Consider the following 16,430-nt stretch of genomic DNA (forward strand, 5'->3'; position numbering starts at 1 on the left):
AAAACATTCAGAAAACAGTTTTTCAATATAGTGTGACTCTTACACATCAGTTTTCCTTTGCTGTTAATTCCTTCGTTATATTTTCCTCGCTGTAATAATTTTTTTTATTTTTTTATATTTGATAGGTGATTACATAAACATTTAAAAATAAAATCATTGACTTGTGAGGAATTTTTCCTCCAAGAGTTATGATCTTGGGATCTTGGTAGGTTTGCGGCTTTTTTTTTGGTTGATGTTTATTTTCCAAATTTCTGTTGAATGTAATGAGATTTTTCTGATGCAATTGCTAATGAAAGTATTGCAACCAAAATTTCAAGATTAACTTCTGTAGTTGCATCATCATCTGACTTACTGTTAGAGGTAAAAATAGAATGCAGAATGATGCAAAACTTCACTTAGAGAACTCCCTATTTTTTAAGCACACCAAATTTTAAAGAATATATTGTCTTCCTAAAACTTGTGGATGGGGGAGTTTCAAATAATATATTTTGCATAGTTCATAGTAATCACCTTACATTAACTGTTTCTGATCAGTTCTGATTATCAATTTTGTTTTATGATTTTTTTGTGTAATTTAATTTCTAGTTTAGTGTAGTTTCTTTTAAATATGCCTAGGTAATAAACCATTAATAAGTTACTGATTATATATATATTAAAAATGTAGGTCCTTTGGATAAGTCCATAATTTCCCTTTTTTTCTAAAAAATGTTTTAATAATGGGTCCTTTTAGTTTGTTTCATAAAGTTTTAATGTGAAATTTTATACAAAGCATATAAATAAATTAATATTTTTTGAGAATAAGTTTTATTTTAAATATTACATTGTATATTCATACAGTAATATTTTGAAAAATAATTAAAATACATATGAACAGGAATAAAATAAAAGAACAATAAAAGAATCAAAACATTAATTATAGTTATTGTCTTAAATGAAAAGTATAGTTTAAATTAAATCATATTGGTTATACTTGCTTAATATTTCCCATATGTCTATTCAAATTTTTATGGACATACATATTGTGATAGTCCTCTCTAGAATCAGTGAGACTTGGAATAATTTTTATCTGATGTTAATAACAGTGTTATTAAAATTCAGTTAAGTGAGCTCTTATAATTTTAGTACTGTAAGTGAGCTGTTATGATTTACTTCCCTTTTTACTTAATAGTTTTTTTAACATCTATTTAAAATAGTGACAATTTTGGCCATAAAATTAGCTAAAACAGCTGTTTCAGAATGTTTGTCTAAAATGTTTTTAAGCTCTTTTTTTTTTAACGGTGTTTAAACTAAGGCTTTAGTTGTGTTATTTATAGTTCACTCTTCTATGTGTATATGCTCATATGTGTATGTATACACATATTAGGTGATACAAACCTTTAAAAATAGATTTCAGATGACTTTTTTTGTTTGTTATTTTTTTAAGATAGCAATATTAAAATCTTTTAAACCTTGGATAATTGTGAAGCAGGATAACATGGAAATCATTTTTTTTTTTTTAGTGAGGCAATTGGGGTTAAGTGACTTGCACACACTTAAGTCACACAACTAGTAAGTGTTAAGTGTCAGAGGCCGGATTTGAACTCAGGTCCTCCTGAGTCCAGGGCCGGTGCTTTATCCACTGCGCCACCTAGCTGCCCCGAAATTATTTTAATATAAATATTTAACCATGATTTAAAATTGAAAAGTGAGTCTTATTTTAAATTTAAAAGATAAATTGCCTTTTTAAATACAGGGCTCTAATCCGTCCACTTCCAAGTCAACAGATGTTTGAGCATGTGAAGAAGAGGCATCGTGTACTGTTTCTTTATGTTGGAGGAGAATCAACTTTAAAGGTTTGAAATGAAGATAAATTTTGAATACCAAGTTAAAACTTGTTTTGTCGCATTTTAAGTAAGTCATAGTTCCTATAGCCTACTAAATTCTAAATATCCATGCAAGAAATCCTTGATTCCAGATATTTTGAAAAATAGACATCATAAAATGTATATATTTGTAGGCATTTTCTCAAGTATTAGAAGTATTTCTTGCTTTACTTTTTTGTAACATTTGAAAATAAATTTCATTAATATTAAATAGGTTATATATTTCCCAAGATCATAGATCATTAACTGGAAAGTATCTTAAAGACTAACTAGTACAATCTCCTTATTCTTCCAATGAAGATATTGAGGTGCAGGGATATTAAGTCACTTTTCCAAGGTCATACAGTTGTTAATCATCACAGGAAGGATTTGAATTCAAGTATTTGACTACAGAATCAGAGTTCCTTGTTCCAGTTGTTTGACTAAATGTATCCTGCTGCACCAGTGTACCAAGCACTCCCCTTTTGTGATTAATTGTTAGCAAGGTTAGATCTGCTCAGTTAATATATGTTTAGCCCTTAACTATTTGAATTTATTCAGCAGTATAAGTAGAGTACTTCCTTTATTTCCATTGTTTTTGGCATTTGCTTATCTTAAAAACGAGTAAACAGGTGAGAGATGCCAAACTTCCTCAACTTAAGTGGTATTTCTTTTCTGGACTTAAAGTTTTATTGGTGTAGGGAACTCTGTGAGGAAATTACCTCTAACAGTGAAGGTCAACAATTGTTCTACAGTTTATAATCTTAATTGCCTGAGGCACTGAGAGATTAAATAACTTAGCCAGCATCAGATAGCCATTACATGTCAGAGGAGGTACTTGAAGCCAGGTCTGTATGACTGAAGCTGACTTCTTCATTTGCTATACCACCATTGTCTTAAGTGTATATCTTATTCAAAAGGAACAATATAGATAGTAAGAGGAGAACATTATATTTTAAGATGATGTATTACATGAGGAAATCAAGGGAATAAATCAGGGAAATATAATGGAAAACATTGGAGTGAATACAGAAACAAAAGCCATATTGTCATTGGAATATACTACTGACCTTTTGGAGATAGGAAGCAAATAGGCACTTAATAAGCATTTACTCTGTGCCAGGTACTACATTAGAAACTGGAGATGCGCATCTCCTGTTATCGAAAAGCTTATTTTCTATCAAAGGAGACAAAATATACATATAGGCACATACAAAACATACACAAAACAGTTATAGGGTAATCTTTAGAGAAAGAAGAGGCCTTAGCAGCTTAGGTGAGCAGGAGAAACTTCATACTGAAGATGTTTCTTGAATTGAGTCTTCAAGGAAACAAAGAGTTCCAAAAGCTGTGGAGGGGAGGGCAACCATGGGGCAATTTGTGCAAAGCATCTGAAATGGGAGTTTGCTTATTAGGAGCAAGGAGGCAAAATGGCTGGAACGTACAGTGTATAATAGGAGTATTGAGTAAAAAGAGTGAAAGGTAGGGGCAGCTAGATGGCGTAATGATAGAGTAAAGGCCCTGGAGTCAGGAGTACCTGAGTTCAAATCCAGCCTCAGACACTTAACACTTACTAGCGTGTGACCCTGGGCAAGTCACTTAACCCCAATTGCCTCACTTCAAAAAAAAAAAAAAAGAGTGAAAGGTAGAATGGGGTCAAGTTATGAAGAACTGTAAATGCCAGTCAGAAGAGTTTATATCTGATAATAGAAGGATAACTAGAGAGCCACTGAAATGTCTTGAGTGTTTGTATGTCTATTTGGGAGGAACATGACACTCCTGTGCTTCTCCTGCTTTAATAAAATCACTTTGGCAGCTGTGAAGAGGATGGAATTAGAATGAAGAGACTTTGAGGTAGGTAGAACAGTTAGGAAGCTGTTCCAGTAGTCTAGGTGTGGTCTATGAGAGTGGAGAGAAGGGGTCTCTATGCAAGAGATGGTATGGTGAAAATTATAGGACTTGGCAAAAGATTGGGAAGAATGAGGGTGAGGAGTAGAGGATGCTAACCAAGATTATAAAACTGTATTACTGGAAGAACAGTGTTACCTTTGAAGAGAGGTAGGCTTTCTGTAAAAAATAGTGAGGACTGGTTTTCTTTGTTTAATTTTTTTTTTTTTCGGTAAATGTTAAGTTTGAGATATAGGTGAACCATCAGTTTTGAAATGTCGGTAGGTAATTAGGACTGGCCTTCAAAGGAATGACCAGAACTGGGACTAATAATTTATAGAGTTTGTTATAATGATAACTGTCCTTTCCAAAAGGTCAAAGAACCAGTGAGGGTAACTGCTGTTTTAGAGCTGACACTCACCAGCGGAGAACAATAGTTTAAGTAGAAAAAGTAAGAAGTAACCATTCCATTTCAGAATTCTGATAGGGAAGTCAAGCTAGGGTTTAGTCTAGTATATGCATTGTAGTTGTGAGGCATGCAGATTTCAGACAGTTCAGAATCCAATCTCTTAAAATTCTAGAAAATTGCAGTTTGGGAAGGATGGAAAGCTCTCAAGAACAAAACCTGAACACACAAAAAAGAATTATTTTAGGTAGGAAAAGTTGTTTAAATAAACTGGAAATTTGATAATTTCTTGACAGCTTAGATGTTTAGAAGTTTTTACAGTAGTGAAAGCAAGGTTTTATCTTCTAAATAACAGAGAAAGATAGAATAGTGTCAAAAGCACTAAAACTCAGAATGAGCCACAAAAAACGGGGATTTGTTTCTTTGTTTCAGACATGTTCAGGAAAAGTAGGAGGATAAAAGGAAAGGACTGCTGCTTGGAAGATGTAATGATTATAACTCATGATGGGAAGAATCATTATATGTTTTCTGTTCTAAGGAGAATAATCTTTGGCTTTGAAAGACCAAAGAGGGTGGATAGTGAGTTGACACCCAAAAGAAATAGACTGATATTAAGAGAGATGAGTTCAAGACACTTACCCAGACAGTTCCTAGTGAAAGCCTTTGACAGATTAAATTGTTGAGTTCTTATTAGTGGTCTTTGAAAGATTGTAGAGATGAAGAGAGCTGTTGTAGAATTGGAGAAGGGCAAATTTTGTCCTAATTTCCAGACAAGCAGGATTACAAGAAGAATGTGACTCTATAAACTAGGCAAATGAACTTGATTTTAATTCCTGACAGAATTTTAAAACATTTCATTAAAGTGATAGTTATTGAACATTTATAAATAAAAGTTGTCTCAAGAATAGGTTATGTAAGACTAATTCTTTCTTTTTTTAACAGGATTACTAGACTAATTAGTAAGGAAAATGCTGTAAATCTAGTTTATCTAGATTTTAGGTAAAGCATCTGAAAAATTTTCTTATGGTATTCTTGCCTACTAAATGGAAAGATGTGGATTAAAGAATATTACAGTTTGGTGGAAGGGGAGCTTTGATAGGGCTCAAAAGGATCAGTCCAACTGGATATAGGGAAAGACCCAGGAGACAGTCTATCATTTCAGTCTAAGAAGAATGTTTTAAGTATGAGTAGGTATTTGTCTCAGAAACAAAATTGGTTGAGGAGGACTTGAGGGAATCAGTAATAATTTTTGAGATAAAATTTTCAGGAGAGTGGTAAGGTTAGAAAACAAGTTCCATGGAAATTAGATGGTAGCTAGAAAGGATAGTGGAATACATTCAAAGGGTTTTTCTTTTTTTAATGTCACTTGGTATTCTTATTTAAATTGTAACTTGAAAACATAAAATTAATCTAAATGGAGCATACTTCACAGTTCTCCTTGGATAGTAAAATTAATGGAGTTGGCTTGATATGTCTAAGGGCCAGCCATGATAAACATCTTTTTGGTAGGATGCTTGACAATCTTAAAATGTGGCGTTCATCATGAGCACAAGCCAAAAAGAACACTATAAATGTAATTGCAACTTATCTTCCTACATATGATGCAAAGGATGAGGAGGTAGAGAAATGCTTAAAAGACCTTGACAGGATACTCCAAACTTACGTTCTCAGTCCTTGGAGACTAGAGTGCAAAGATCTCATTGGGTAAAATGGTGAAGAATACATTGGAAAATATGGTTCCAGATTAAGAGTGAAAGAGGTTAACAACCTGTAGACTGCAGAAATTTCACACCATGGTACCATGTATATTTTATTCAAGAAGAGAATCAAAAGACACTGGATATGGTGAGCATTGTATCATAATGCAATAAAATAATTTGACTATCATAACAGACAAGAAGTGATGGATGGGCTACTGACATGGTCATCATATCAGAATAATCTATCTATCTCTTTGGGCTGACTTTTTAAAACAAAGGTCAAAATTGACACCAGACTAGGAGAAAAGAAAACAGATAAAGGAAAAGACATCAAAAACAATTACCTCCTTTTTCCATAGAACTTTAAATAATATTCAGGAATCTCCATAACAAGGAGACTAATAATGCCCAGAAACTGCCTCAGTAAGCAAATATCTGACTTCTTTGCCAGATGGAGAGCCAAGGGCAACATGGATTTAAAATATCTCATTTGCAAAGCATAACTCAGGAAGATGGTTAAAATTTATGAGCATTTCTGTCTTATGATCATGGGAGAAGTAATTGGGCCAGTCACATCATAAGAGTGAGAGATGATTTGATAAGCAATACCTCCATTGGTCTCCAAGAAATGATGAGATCTAGAGGATGACTTGTAGTACTTTCTGTGGACGTCCTATGAGTATTTTGAAAGAACAGGGATAAAAGTTACAAAGGATTAAATGATGATTGGCATTATTGGAGGCCATTTTTAATGAGGTCACAGATCAGAATATATAAATGCTATCTGATTTGATGATGCTTTAATGTTTTCTCAAGGTTAGACCTTTTAATGGAATTATTTTTTGAACAACATTGCATGATAAATTGTGGCTTATAAATATGTAGGAGTTGTGGCAGATTTATGATCCCAAATTTATAGCAAAGCATGCGCAACAGTTTTGCTGTACAAGGCTGCTATATGGGTGGGACCATGCTTAAATACAAGAGGCCATTTCCCAGAAGACTAAAACATTATTTATGTGTTTATCTGGAGTCATGTAGGTGATAGCTTTGTGATGGTTACTATACTTCCACTTCACTTTAAATCATTCATGAATCTCTCTGTCCCCTTTCCCTGTTTTAGATGATTGGATTGAATTTGTCCTCAGTTATGAGGACAATAGTCTCTAGATATTTAAACTTAAATACTGATTTTGAATTTGAAAATGGGATTAAAGTAAATTTGATATGTGTTTTATGAATTGTAAAAGTCATTTGAATTATTTGATTGTTTAATTTTTTAAAGTGTTACTTTGGATTCGGGACTTTGGGTTCTTCCCTAAATAATTTACTAAAATGAATAATTAAAAAGTAATCAATTGGTAGATCTAATTACACTTTAATTTCAGTGTAATTTATAATAGTACTATCTTGTAATGTACTGGTACATACAGTTAACGTGTGTATATATATATTTATATATACAAATACACACATATATGAAACAGTGGCTCATTTTTTTTTTCAATCTTCAAATGTTTCTACAGGAGAAATACATAGAAGTAGCTTCAGAATTAATTGTATATACCTACTTCTTTTCGGCCTCAGAAGAGGTTATACCCGAGGTATGTGACTTTCAAATGCATTTTATAGCATTTTTGGGGTAAAATTATTTGAGATATGATTTCTTATTTTAATGTTATTTGACACATTTACTAAAAATTTATAAAAAGAAACTTTACCTGTTCACTAATTGTAATATAGTTATCTTTTCCACATCACCATTTTTACCTTCATGGTTCAATATATCACAGATCAGCATAAGGAATTATTTATAGCATTTTGTATTTTTAAATTTTCTTTTTTATATAGTATTTTTACTTAACATTGACTTATATATAGTCTAGGAACAAATACTTATCCAAATTTTACAATAGGTAATGTAAACACCCTATAAAAGAAAAAAAAAATTCAGACTTCTAAAGGGAATTTGAAGGAAGCACCAAAAAATGTTATGCAGAATTTCCAGATAGCAAAAGGAGGGAAGGGGTGCTAATCCCCATGATGTGGAAGGGATAACTATATAGGTAGTTCTTAATAGCTCTCAGGATATATGATTGTGAACTACACCTAGTAAATATTAATGGAAATAACAACATTTAGGTAACATAGATATTGTGTTACTTTTTTTTCTTTTGGCTTCAAAATAACAGCAACATGGATTTTTGTTAGAATTCTTAAGTTGTACCATGAATAAAGCTGTCCTTATCATTGAGATGTTTTAATTGCCCTCTAGTTTCTGGGTCATGGTTTCCTATAGTGTATTCTTATTCATCAGACATATACTCTGTACTTAACTTTCTATTTGCTGTGTAATTCTTTGTGCTAAAATTACTTTTCTTCATAAGCAAATGGCTATTTATAGCTTTAGGCAAGCTTGAACAGAAGGGTTTTGTAAAATTAGTTAGGGGGACAGCATTAATAAAAGTCCTATCATGTGTGAGAGATTGTGCTAAGCTAAACACTTCACAACAACTGTGGAAGGTAAGTCCTATTATGTCTTCATTTTACAGATGAAGAAACTGAGGCAAGCAGACGTTAAGTGACCTTGCCAGAGTCACATAGCTATTAAGTATATGAGGATAGATTTGAACCTAGATCTTTCTGAATCCAGAGCCAACTCTGCTATACCACCTAGCTGCTAGAACATTAAAGTTCTGGAACTGGTGACCCACAGCTAAAGAATAACAAATTATACTTAATATTAGAACCTGCAGTCTACTATAAAAGAATCTTTGTGCTTGTAATATGTTTCTTTGTTACTGATTCCTAGGCACTCTTCCCATATATATGTGTATTGATTTATTTGGCTCTGGTTTGTACTAGTTTCCATATTTAAAATTGGATTTCTTTTTTCCTTTAGTTTTTTTTTTTAATTGAATGGAACATAATTGAGATCTGGGTTTAATTTCATTATGGAAAGGCAGTAATTGAAAAGTGAAATATTAAGAACATTTAACATAGATCCAAAGTTTGGAACACAAACATGATAAATGAAAATACAGTAAGATATGGCACACCCAACCATTCATTAGAAGTATGATTAAATGAGGGCAGCTAGGTAGAGCAGTGGATAAAGCACTGGCCCTGGATTCAGGGGGATCTGAGTTCAAATCCAGCCTCAGACACTTTACACTTAACTACCTGTGTGACCTTGGGCAACTCACTTAACCCTCCTTGCCCTGCCCAAAAGAAAAAAAAGAAGTATGATTAAATAACAAATGTGTCTGCATCATAACTCTCAACACTGCCATTTTCAGCAGATTCAAGTATTATTTTTTTTAATTCTTCCCATTCAATTCTTATTGACTATGTCTGTATGTATATACACACCTACACACATCCATAATGGATTATAAAAATATTATTTGGAAAGCTCTTTGAAAATAGGCCAGTAAGTTTAATATGGCAAAAAATGCAGAGAGATAAAAGGTTGATATAAAGTTAGAAGTGATGAATTTATTTGTGATTTGAAACTCAGAACTTATATCCAAGCATCTATGACATTAGGACTTTGAATATAACATGTGCAATCTCCTTTGTAATTCACTCCCCAAAAAACAAAAAAGAAAAAACCCTTAATATCCCTGACAGACAATAATCTGTTTTCTTCTTGACAGAGAATGCAATCCCTCATAAATCCATAAAGTTTTCCCATTCTTTTTAAGTTTCTTAGATAAGTGAAAGTTCACTAGTATTGATGGAAGTTTGATGGTATGTATGAGTTCTTACTTATATCCAGGCTAGAAGAATCACCATCCATTTAGTGACAAGGGTCTCCTATGCTTTTTCCCCTTCTTTTTCCTATTTTAAGAAAAAAGGATGGCGGAGCCAAGATGGTGGAGAAAAGGCAGTAAGCTTTCAGAACTTACAACACAATTGCTCCAAAATACCTCTAGATAATGCCACAGGACAATTTCTGGAGCAGCAGAACCCACAAAAGAATGGGCTGAGATTATTTTCCATCCAAAGACAGCTTAGAAGGTCAGCAAGAGGAGGCTGCTATGCCGGGATGGGAGTGGAGCCCAACCCCATGGTCACACTGACACAGAACCAGTCCCAGGCAGGCCTCACTAGAAAAAGAGACCCCTGGAGCCTCTGAATCAGCTGCAGCACCAGTGTTATCTGGAACTAAGCTCATGGTCTGGTGAGACAGCTGATCACATGGCCAGGGGGAGATTACAGGGGTTTCTGCTGGCACTGAGGCAGAACTTGGGTGTTTTACCCTTGCTGGGAACCAGGAAGTAGGCTTGAATGGTGGTGGCCCAGGTGGAGGAGGGGATCAGACTCATCAGAGCTAACAACCACAGCACACAAAGTTTTGCTGTCTGGTTAATTAGCAAGTTGGCCTGGGGTTATCCACAGACCAGGGAACAGGCCAGGTGAATGAAGAACCTGCCCCTCCTTAAATACCACCTTAGACCCCCTGAAGCTTGGGACAGTACATGCTGGAAGTAGTGCCCCACTTTAAGAAGGAGTTAAAAGTCAAGTAAAAGATTGACAAGATGAGCAGACAGAGACCATAGAAAGTTCTTTAGTGACAAGGAAGATCGAGGTATACCCTCAGAAGAGGATAGCAATGTCAGGGCTCTTACATCCAAATCTTCCAAGAAAAATATGAATTGTTCTCAGGCCACAGAAGTGCTCAAAAAGGACTTTAAAGATAAAGTAAGAGAGGTAGAGGAAAAAATGGAAAGAGAAATGAGAGTGATGAAGGAGGGTCATAAAAGAAAAGTCAACAGCTTGAAAAGCCAGATTGGCCAAATGGAAAAAGAGGTACAAAAGCTCTGAAGAAAATCATTGCTTAAAAATTAGGATTAAGCAAATAGAAGCAAATGACTTTATAGGAAATCAAGACACAATAAAGCAAAAGCAAATCCAAATGAATAAAAAAAATAGAGGGCAATGTGAAATATCTCCTTGGAAAAACAGTTGACCTGGAAAATAGATCCAGGAGAGATAATTTGAAAATTATTGTTCTATCTGAAAACCACGATCAAGGAAAGAACCTAGACATCTTCTTCCAGGAAATCATCAGAGAAAATTGCCCTGATATTCTAGAAGCAGAAGGTAAAATAGAAATTGAAAAAATCCACTGATCACCTCCTGAAAGGGATCCCAAAAGGCAAACTCCCAGGAATATTATAGCCAAATTCCAGAGCTCCCAGATCAAGGAGAAAATATTACAAGCAGCTAGAAAGAAACAATTCAAGTACTGTGGAGCCCCAGTGAGGATAGCACAAGATCTAGCAGCTTCTACATTAAAAGATTGGAGGGCATGGAATATGATATTCCAGAGGGCAAAGGAATTGGGATTACAACCAAAAATCACCTACCCAGCAAAACTGATTATAATCTTTCAGGGGAAAAAGTGGGACTTCAGTGAAGAAAAAAAATGCTGTCTCTAACCTCACCTTCCTAAAGAGATAAGTAGTAATCTATTCACACTGTCTAGTTTGGCTATACTTCCTATACATAATAATTTTTATTAGAGGTTGTTTTTTTGATAATTATTTTCACTTATGAAGGAAATACTTAAGTCTTTTTATTACTGAAGCAGAAGTCTTCTTAATGTAGATGCCAGTTATTAGATGTGTGATTTTTTTGGTTATCCATTTATTGTTTTGCAACAGTTTTATATAACATAGTTGACTAAGCTTTATTTCTCTAAAGGCCTTGTTTTCTACTTATTCATCTTAAATTTTTTTAGTTGAAATTTGTTTGTACCTAGAAGATTCCTAAGAATTTTTTAAAGTCCACATTAAAATTTATAAGTAACCAAGGGAACAGGGGGCAACTAGGTGGCACAGTGGATAGAGTACCAGCCCTGGATTCAGGAAGACCTGAGTTCAAATCCAGCCTCAGATACTTGATACTTACTAGCTGTGTGACCCTGGGCAAGTAACTTAACCCTCATTGCCCTGTCCCCCTCCAAAAAATATAAATATAAATATATGTATATGTGTGTGTGTGTGTGTGTGTGTGTGTGTGTGTGTGTGTGTGTGTTAACCATATTGAGTCTAAAATTTAGATTGGCCTAGATCCAGTTTTTGACCAAGTTCCTAATTCCCTCAAAACAACAAAAAGAAACCCACAGAAACTATGTTACAGTTGTAACCACGTGTCCAATTGTTGCCAAAACTTAAGTTTTGGAATGTCTTCTCCTCTCATTCTCAGCCATTACCTTGGTAAAGTCCCTCATTGCTTTTTTTCCTGGAATAATACAGTAGCTTTCTGGTTCTTTTCCCTGCTTCAGTCTCTTCCCCCTCTAATGCACTCTTTCCCTCTTCACTCAGTTGCCAAAATGATTTTCCTAAAATAGAGAGATATGCCAATGTCACCCCCTCTACTCAATAAACTCCAGTGGGGCTGTATTATTTACAGGATCAAATATAATTGTCATTCAAGTCCTTCACAACCTTCTTAGCCCTTCTTACCTTTCTAGCAACACTGAGCTTCTTGGTGTTCCAAGTTGTGTTGCATATACCTCCATGCCTTTATGCTGGCTGTCTTCCTTATCTGGATTGTGCTTCTGTCACCTAGCTTTAAGATTCAATTCATATTTCTCCTGCTGCAAGAGGGCTTTCTTGGTCCCCTTCCCACTTCTAGTGCCTTCCTTCTGAGATTATCTTACATTTACATAGAGTATATATAGTTTTTGAATGTGATCTCTTCGATTAGAACTCAGGCTGCTTGGGGGCAAGTACCATATATCCCCAACACCTAGCACTGTTCATGGCCCTTAGTAAGTACTTAAAAATTATTGTGAGTGCTGGCTCACAGTGCTACTGACTGACCATATCCTCTTTTACAAATGCCCTTATGTAGGAATTTATTTATAATATAATATAAACTTTATAAGTGACCAGTCTCACTGCAGAAGTTTTTATAAAGGTTCCTTAAATAAGAAATTATTATGGTAGATTTAACTCATATTTAGTTTAACTCACTAAAAAAAAGAAACCCATTTGCATTAATATTAAGAAAACTGACCCCACACAGTAAACATATATTTTCAGTACTACATACTATATTGTTTGAATAATGCATTTTAAAAAAATCTGTAAAATTGTAGTTTCCCTTGGTTCTTTAAATACTAGTTATTTAAATATAATTATAGAGTTATTTTAAAGATAGTTGTTTTTACATAAGCCACTAGCTTGTTACAAAGTGATACTATGACTGAAAATACAATTATTGACAAAATATTTCTCATTTTTAAAAAAGTATTGTTTTTTGGTTTTATATTTTCTTCATTTCTTAATAAACCCTTCAGCACAGAATAAAAAAGAAAATAGAGGGAAAGAGCTGTTCAGATAAACTAATAATACATTCAACCTAGTATAACATTATATGTATTATTCTATACCCATAACCCCCAAACACACTTATGTTTTTTCTTCAGGGCCAAGCATGGTCATTATAATTATACTGTGTTCACTTTCAATTTTATATTATCTTCATTTCCATTTCTATTGGTATAGTTGTGTTTTTTCTGGTGTCACTTAACTTTTTATTAGTTCATAAATCTTTCTATGAGTTTCTGTATTCTTTATACAATATATATTTCATTACATTCATATGAAACTATACTTTTAGTCTTTTCCTCAGTCAGTAGGTGACTACTGTACTTTCTGTTTTTTTCCGCTGATGAAAACTACTGCTCTTTCTCTCTCCTCCTCTCCCTTTTTCTTCCCCCTCTCTCCCCCTCCACTTTCCTTTTTCCCTCTCTCTCTACTCTTCCCTCTTCCTCTCCCTCCCTCTGTCACTTACCTGCTTGGAGTCAGGAAGACCTGAGTTCAAATCCTCTAGTCTGAAGCCTAAATGTATAATTCTGGACAAGTCATTTAACTTCTTTCTCTGCCTTAGTTTTCCTCATTTGAGAATCAAATGAGATAATATGTATAATGCTTTGTAGACCTTAAAGCAATATTTAAATATTAACTATTATTGTTGTTGTTGTTATTAATTCTTAATATAATTCCCAACTTTTTTTTTTTTTAGTGAGGCAATTGGGGTTAAGTGACCTGCCCAGGGTCACACAGCTAGTAAGTGTTAAGTGTCTGAGGCCGGATTTGAACTCAGGTATTCCTGACTTCAGGGCCGGTGCTCTATCCACTGCGCCATCTAGCTGCCCCAATTCCCAACTTCTTTACAGAATGACTGGAATAGTTCAAAGCTTCATCTACGGTGTATTAGTTGCTTGTCTTTTTATAACCATACCTTGAATATTTCCACTAAAAATCTTTAATACTGAAAAGATTAGTAAGTTGAGAAGTTATATTGGGTGATAAGTTAGTCATAGAATTTTAATTAATTTTCTTGTGGGATATTTTTTTACATTTTATGATAACAAGATCTCTGAATGTCTGTGAAATAATAGTTACCAGTTAAAGTGTTTTCAATGATTAAGGCATTGAAATTTTTTATTTTTGCAGTATGTAACCCTGAATGAGATGCCTGCTGTGCTTGTTTTCAAAGATGAAACTTATTTTGTATATGATGGTAAGTACAGAATGCCACATGTAGTTTATAATGCAATTTGATTAGAATAAGATATTTAGTAAATAAATTCATCAGTATTCTAGTAAATTCAAACAAATTATAAATTGAATCCAAATTTCGCCTGAAAAAATTTAGTATTAATTTCTACCTATTAATCCTTTAAATATTATTTTTAAAAAAATATTCACATACACAGGGGCACTAAAAATGACAATACTTGATGTTACATAAAGCTGCAACTGAACAATAAATGGGGGAGTTAAAATTGTCAAGTGATTGACTACAGAAAAATATGCTTTAGTATATGAATAAATTAACTGCATAGCTCTATTTTACTGTTAAAGCTCTCTTTGAAGCTGTTGTGAAAATGTAAATTTTAAAATTGTTGTATCACTTATTTAATAGTGATAGCCTGGGCAGCTAGGTGGCTCAGTGGATAGAGCACCAGCCCTGGAGTCAGGAGTACCTGAGTTCAAATCCGGCCTCAGACACTCTACACACTTACTAGCTGTGTGACCCTGGGCAAGTCACTTAACACCAATTGCCTCACCCCCCCCCCAAAAAAAAAAATTTTTTTAAGATAGTGATAGCCTATTTAATGTGAATGTCTGTTAAAGTATATTTTTCATGGGGATAAGAAAGATTAATTATAAAATTCATGAGGTACATACCTTCAGATTTTCTTTTTCCATTTGAACTTATTTGAAGACCACAGAATGATAAATTGGTAATCAAAAATGCTATTCTCAGGGGCAGCTAGGAGGCGCAGTAGATAAAGCACTGACTTTGGAGTGACCTGAGTTCAAATTCAGCCTTAGACACTTGACAGTTTCTAGCTGTGTGACCCTGGACAAGTCACTTAATGCTCATTGCCCCACAAAAAACAAAACAAAAATGCTGTTCTCTAAAGACAGAGACATCAGTCAATGACAGTGTTATGCTCAAACTTCATAAAACATCTCTTGTAGCAGGCTATCATTCAAAGCAACAACCTACAGAAAATTCTAAATTTAGCATCTGAAATTAACATTTTTTCCGTAAGAATTCTTTATCATTTACTTTTTTTGGCAGAAAGAAAAAGGAGTAATTAGTTTGTGTTTAAACCTTTTAAATCTAGTTTTTCCTGGTGGCTACTTAAATTCTGTTTCACTATGGTTGCTAGCTTTGGGTCTGCCTACACCCCTCCCCCACCTGGGCCAACCCCTCAAGACTGCTTCCTGGTTCAGAACATGGGCAAAACTACACATTCCCTCCTCAGTGCCAGCAGAGACCCCTATAATCTCCCCCTGGCCAACTGCTTGACCCTGTTACCAGACTGAACTGAGTTCCAGAAGTCGAGTCAGCTGCAGCCAATTCAGAGGCTCTGGAGGTCTCTTTCCCTGGGGTGGCCTGGGGCTGGGCTCCACTCCCACCCCAGTAGAATAGACCTTTCCTGCTGACATTCTAAGCCATCTTTGGCTGGCAAAGGATCTCACCCCGTCCTTTTGTGGGTTCTGCTGCTCCAGGAATCGTTTTATGGTATTATTTGGATGTGATCATGTGGGAAGCCAAGAGAAGTCACTACCATTCCTCCACCATCTTGGCCATTTGTAATTTGCTTGAAGAGATCTTTTGTCTTTCCCATTGTGTTGTTGTCTTCTATTGCTTTGCATTGCTCATTCATAAGAAAAACTTATCTCTCCTTGTTCCTCTCTGGAATTCTTCTTTCAGTTAGGTACATTTCCTTGTACTCTCCAAAAGGTGCAAAGTGTTAAGGGCTAAAATTCTAGCTAAACTGTCTAAAATATCTAATGAGTGGTCGCCAATAAATTATAAGCTTTAGCAAGAGTTAGACTTTTAAGCGTTTATTAAGGAGAATAAGAATTTGGTAAAGAGAGAGAGAAAGGCCTAGATTCCTATCTATTAAAGGGAGAGCACATTTCTAGCTCCCTTCTCCGCCAGCGTCCTCAGGAAAAAGCCCTAGAGTCAGCGCCAGTCTCTTCCTTCCTCCTCCCACTAGTCCACGTCACTTCCTCCCACCAAGAACTCTTCTACAGTAAGTATCCAGCAGGT

General features: G+C 34.7%; 1 protein-coding gene across 4 annotated transcripts in view; it reads left to right on the forward strand.

Annotated features, from left to right (window-relative positions):
* The window catches only part of TMX3 (thioredoxin related transmembrane protein 3), an 88,973-nt gene that overhangs the window by 36,479 nt on the left and 36,064 nt on the right, over window positions 1-16,430 (forward strand). For all 4 annotated transcript variants that reach the window (XM_043993529.1, XM_043993525.1, XM_043993533.1 and 1 more), the window contains 3 exons: window positions 1,733-1,832; window positions 7,361-7,438; window positions 14,312-14,378. In XM_043993529.1, the coding sequence (XP_043849464.1) occupies window positions 1,733-1,832; window positions 7,361-7,438; window positions 14,312-14,378 (245 nt within the window). The remainder of the gene's footprint in view (window positions 1-1,732; window positions 1,833-7,360; window positions 7,439-14,311; window positions 14,379-16,430) is intronic.

Source organism: Dromiciops gliroides, chromosome 1, assembly GCF_019393635.1.
Source record: "Dromiciops gliroides isolate mDroGli1 chromosome 1, mDroGli1.pri, whole genome shotgun sequence".
Classification (NCBI taxonomy): domain Eukaryota; kingdom Metazoa; phylum Chordata; class Mammalia; order Microbiotheria; family Microbiotheriidae; genus Dromiciops; species Dromiciops gliroides.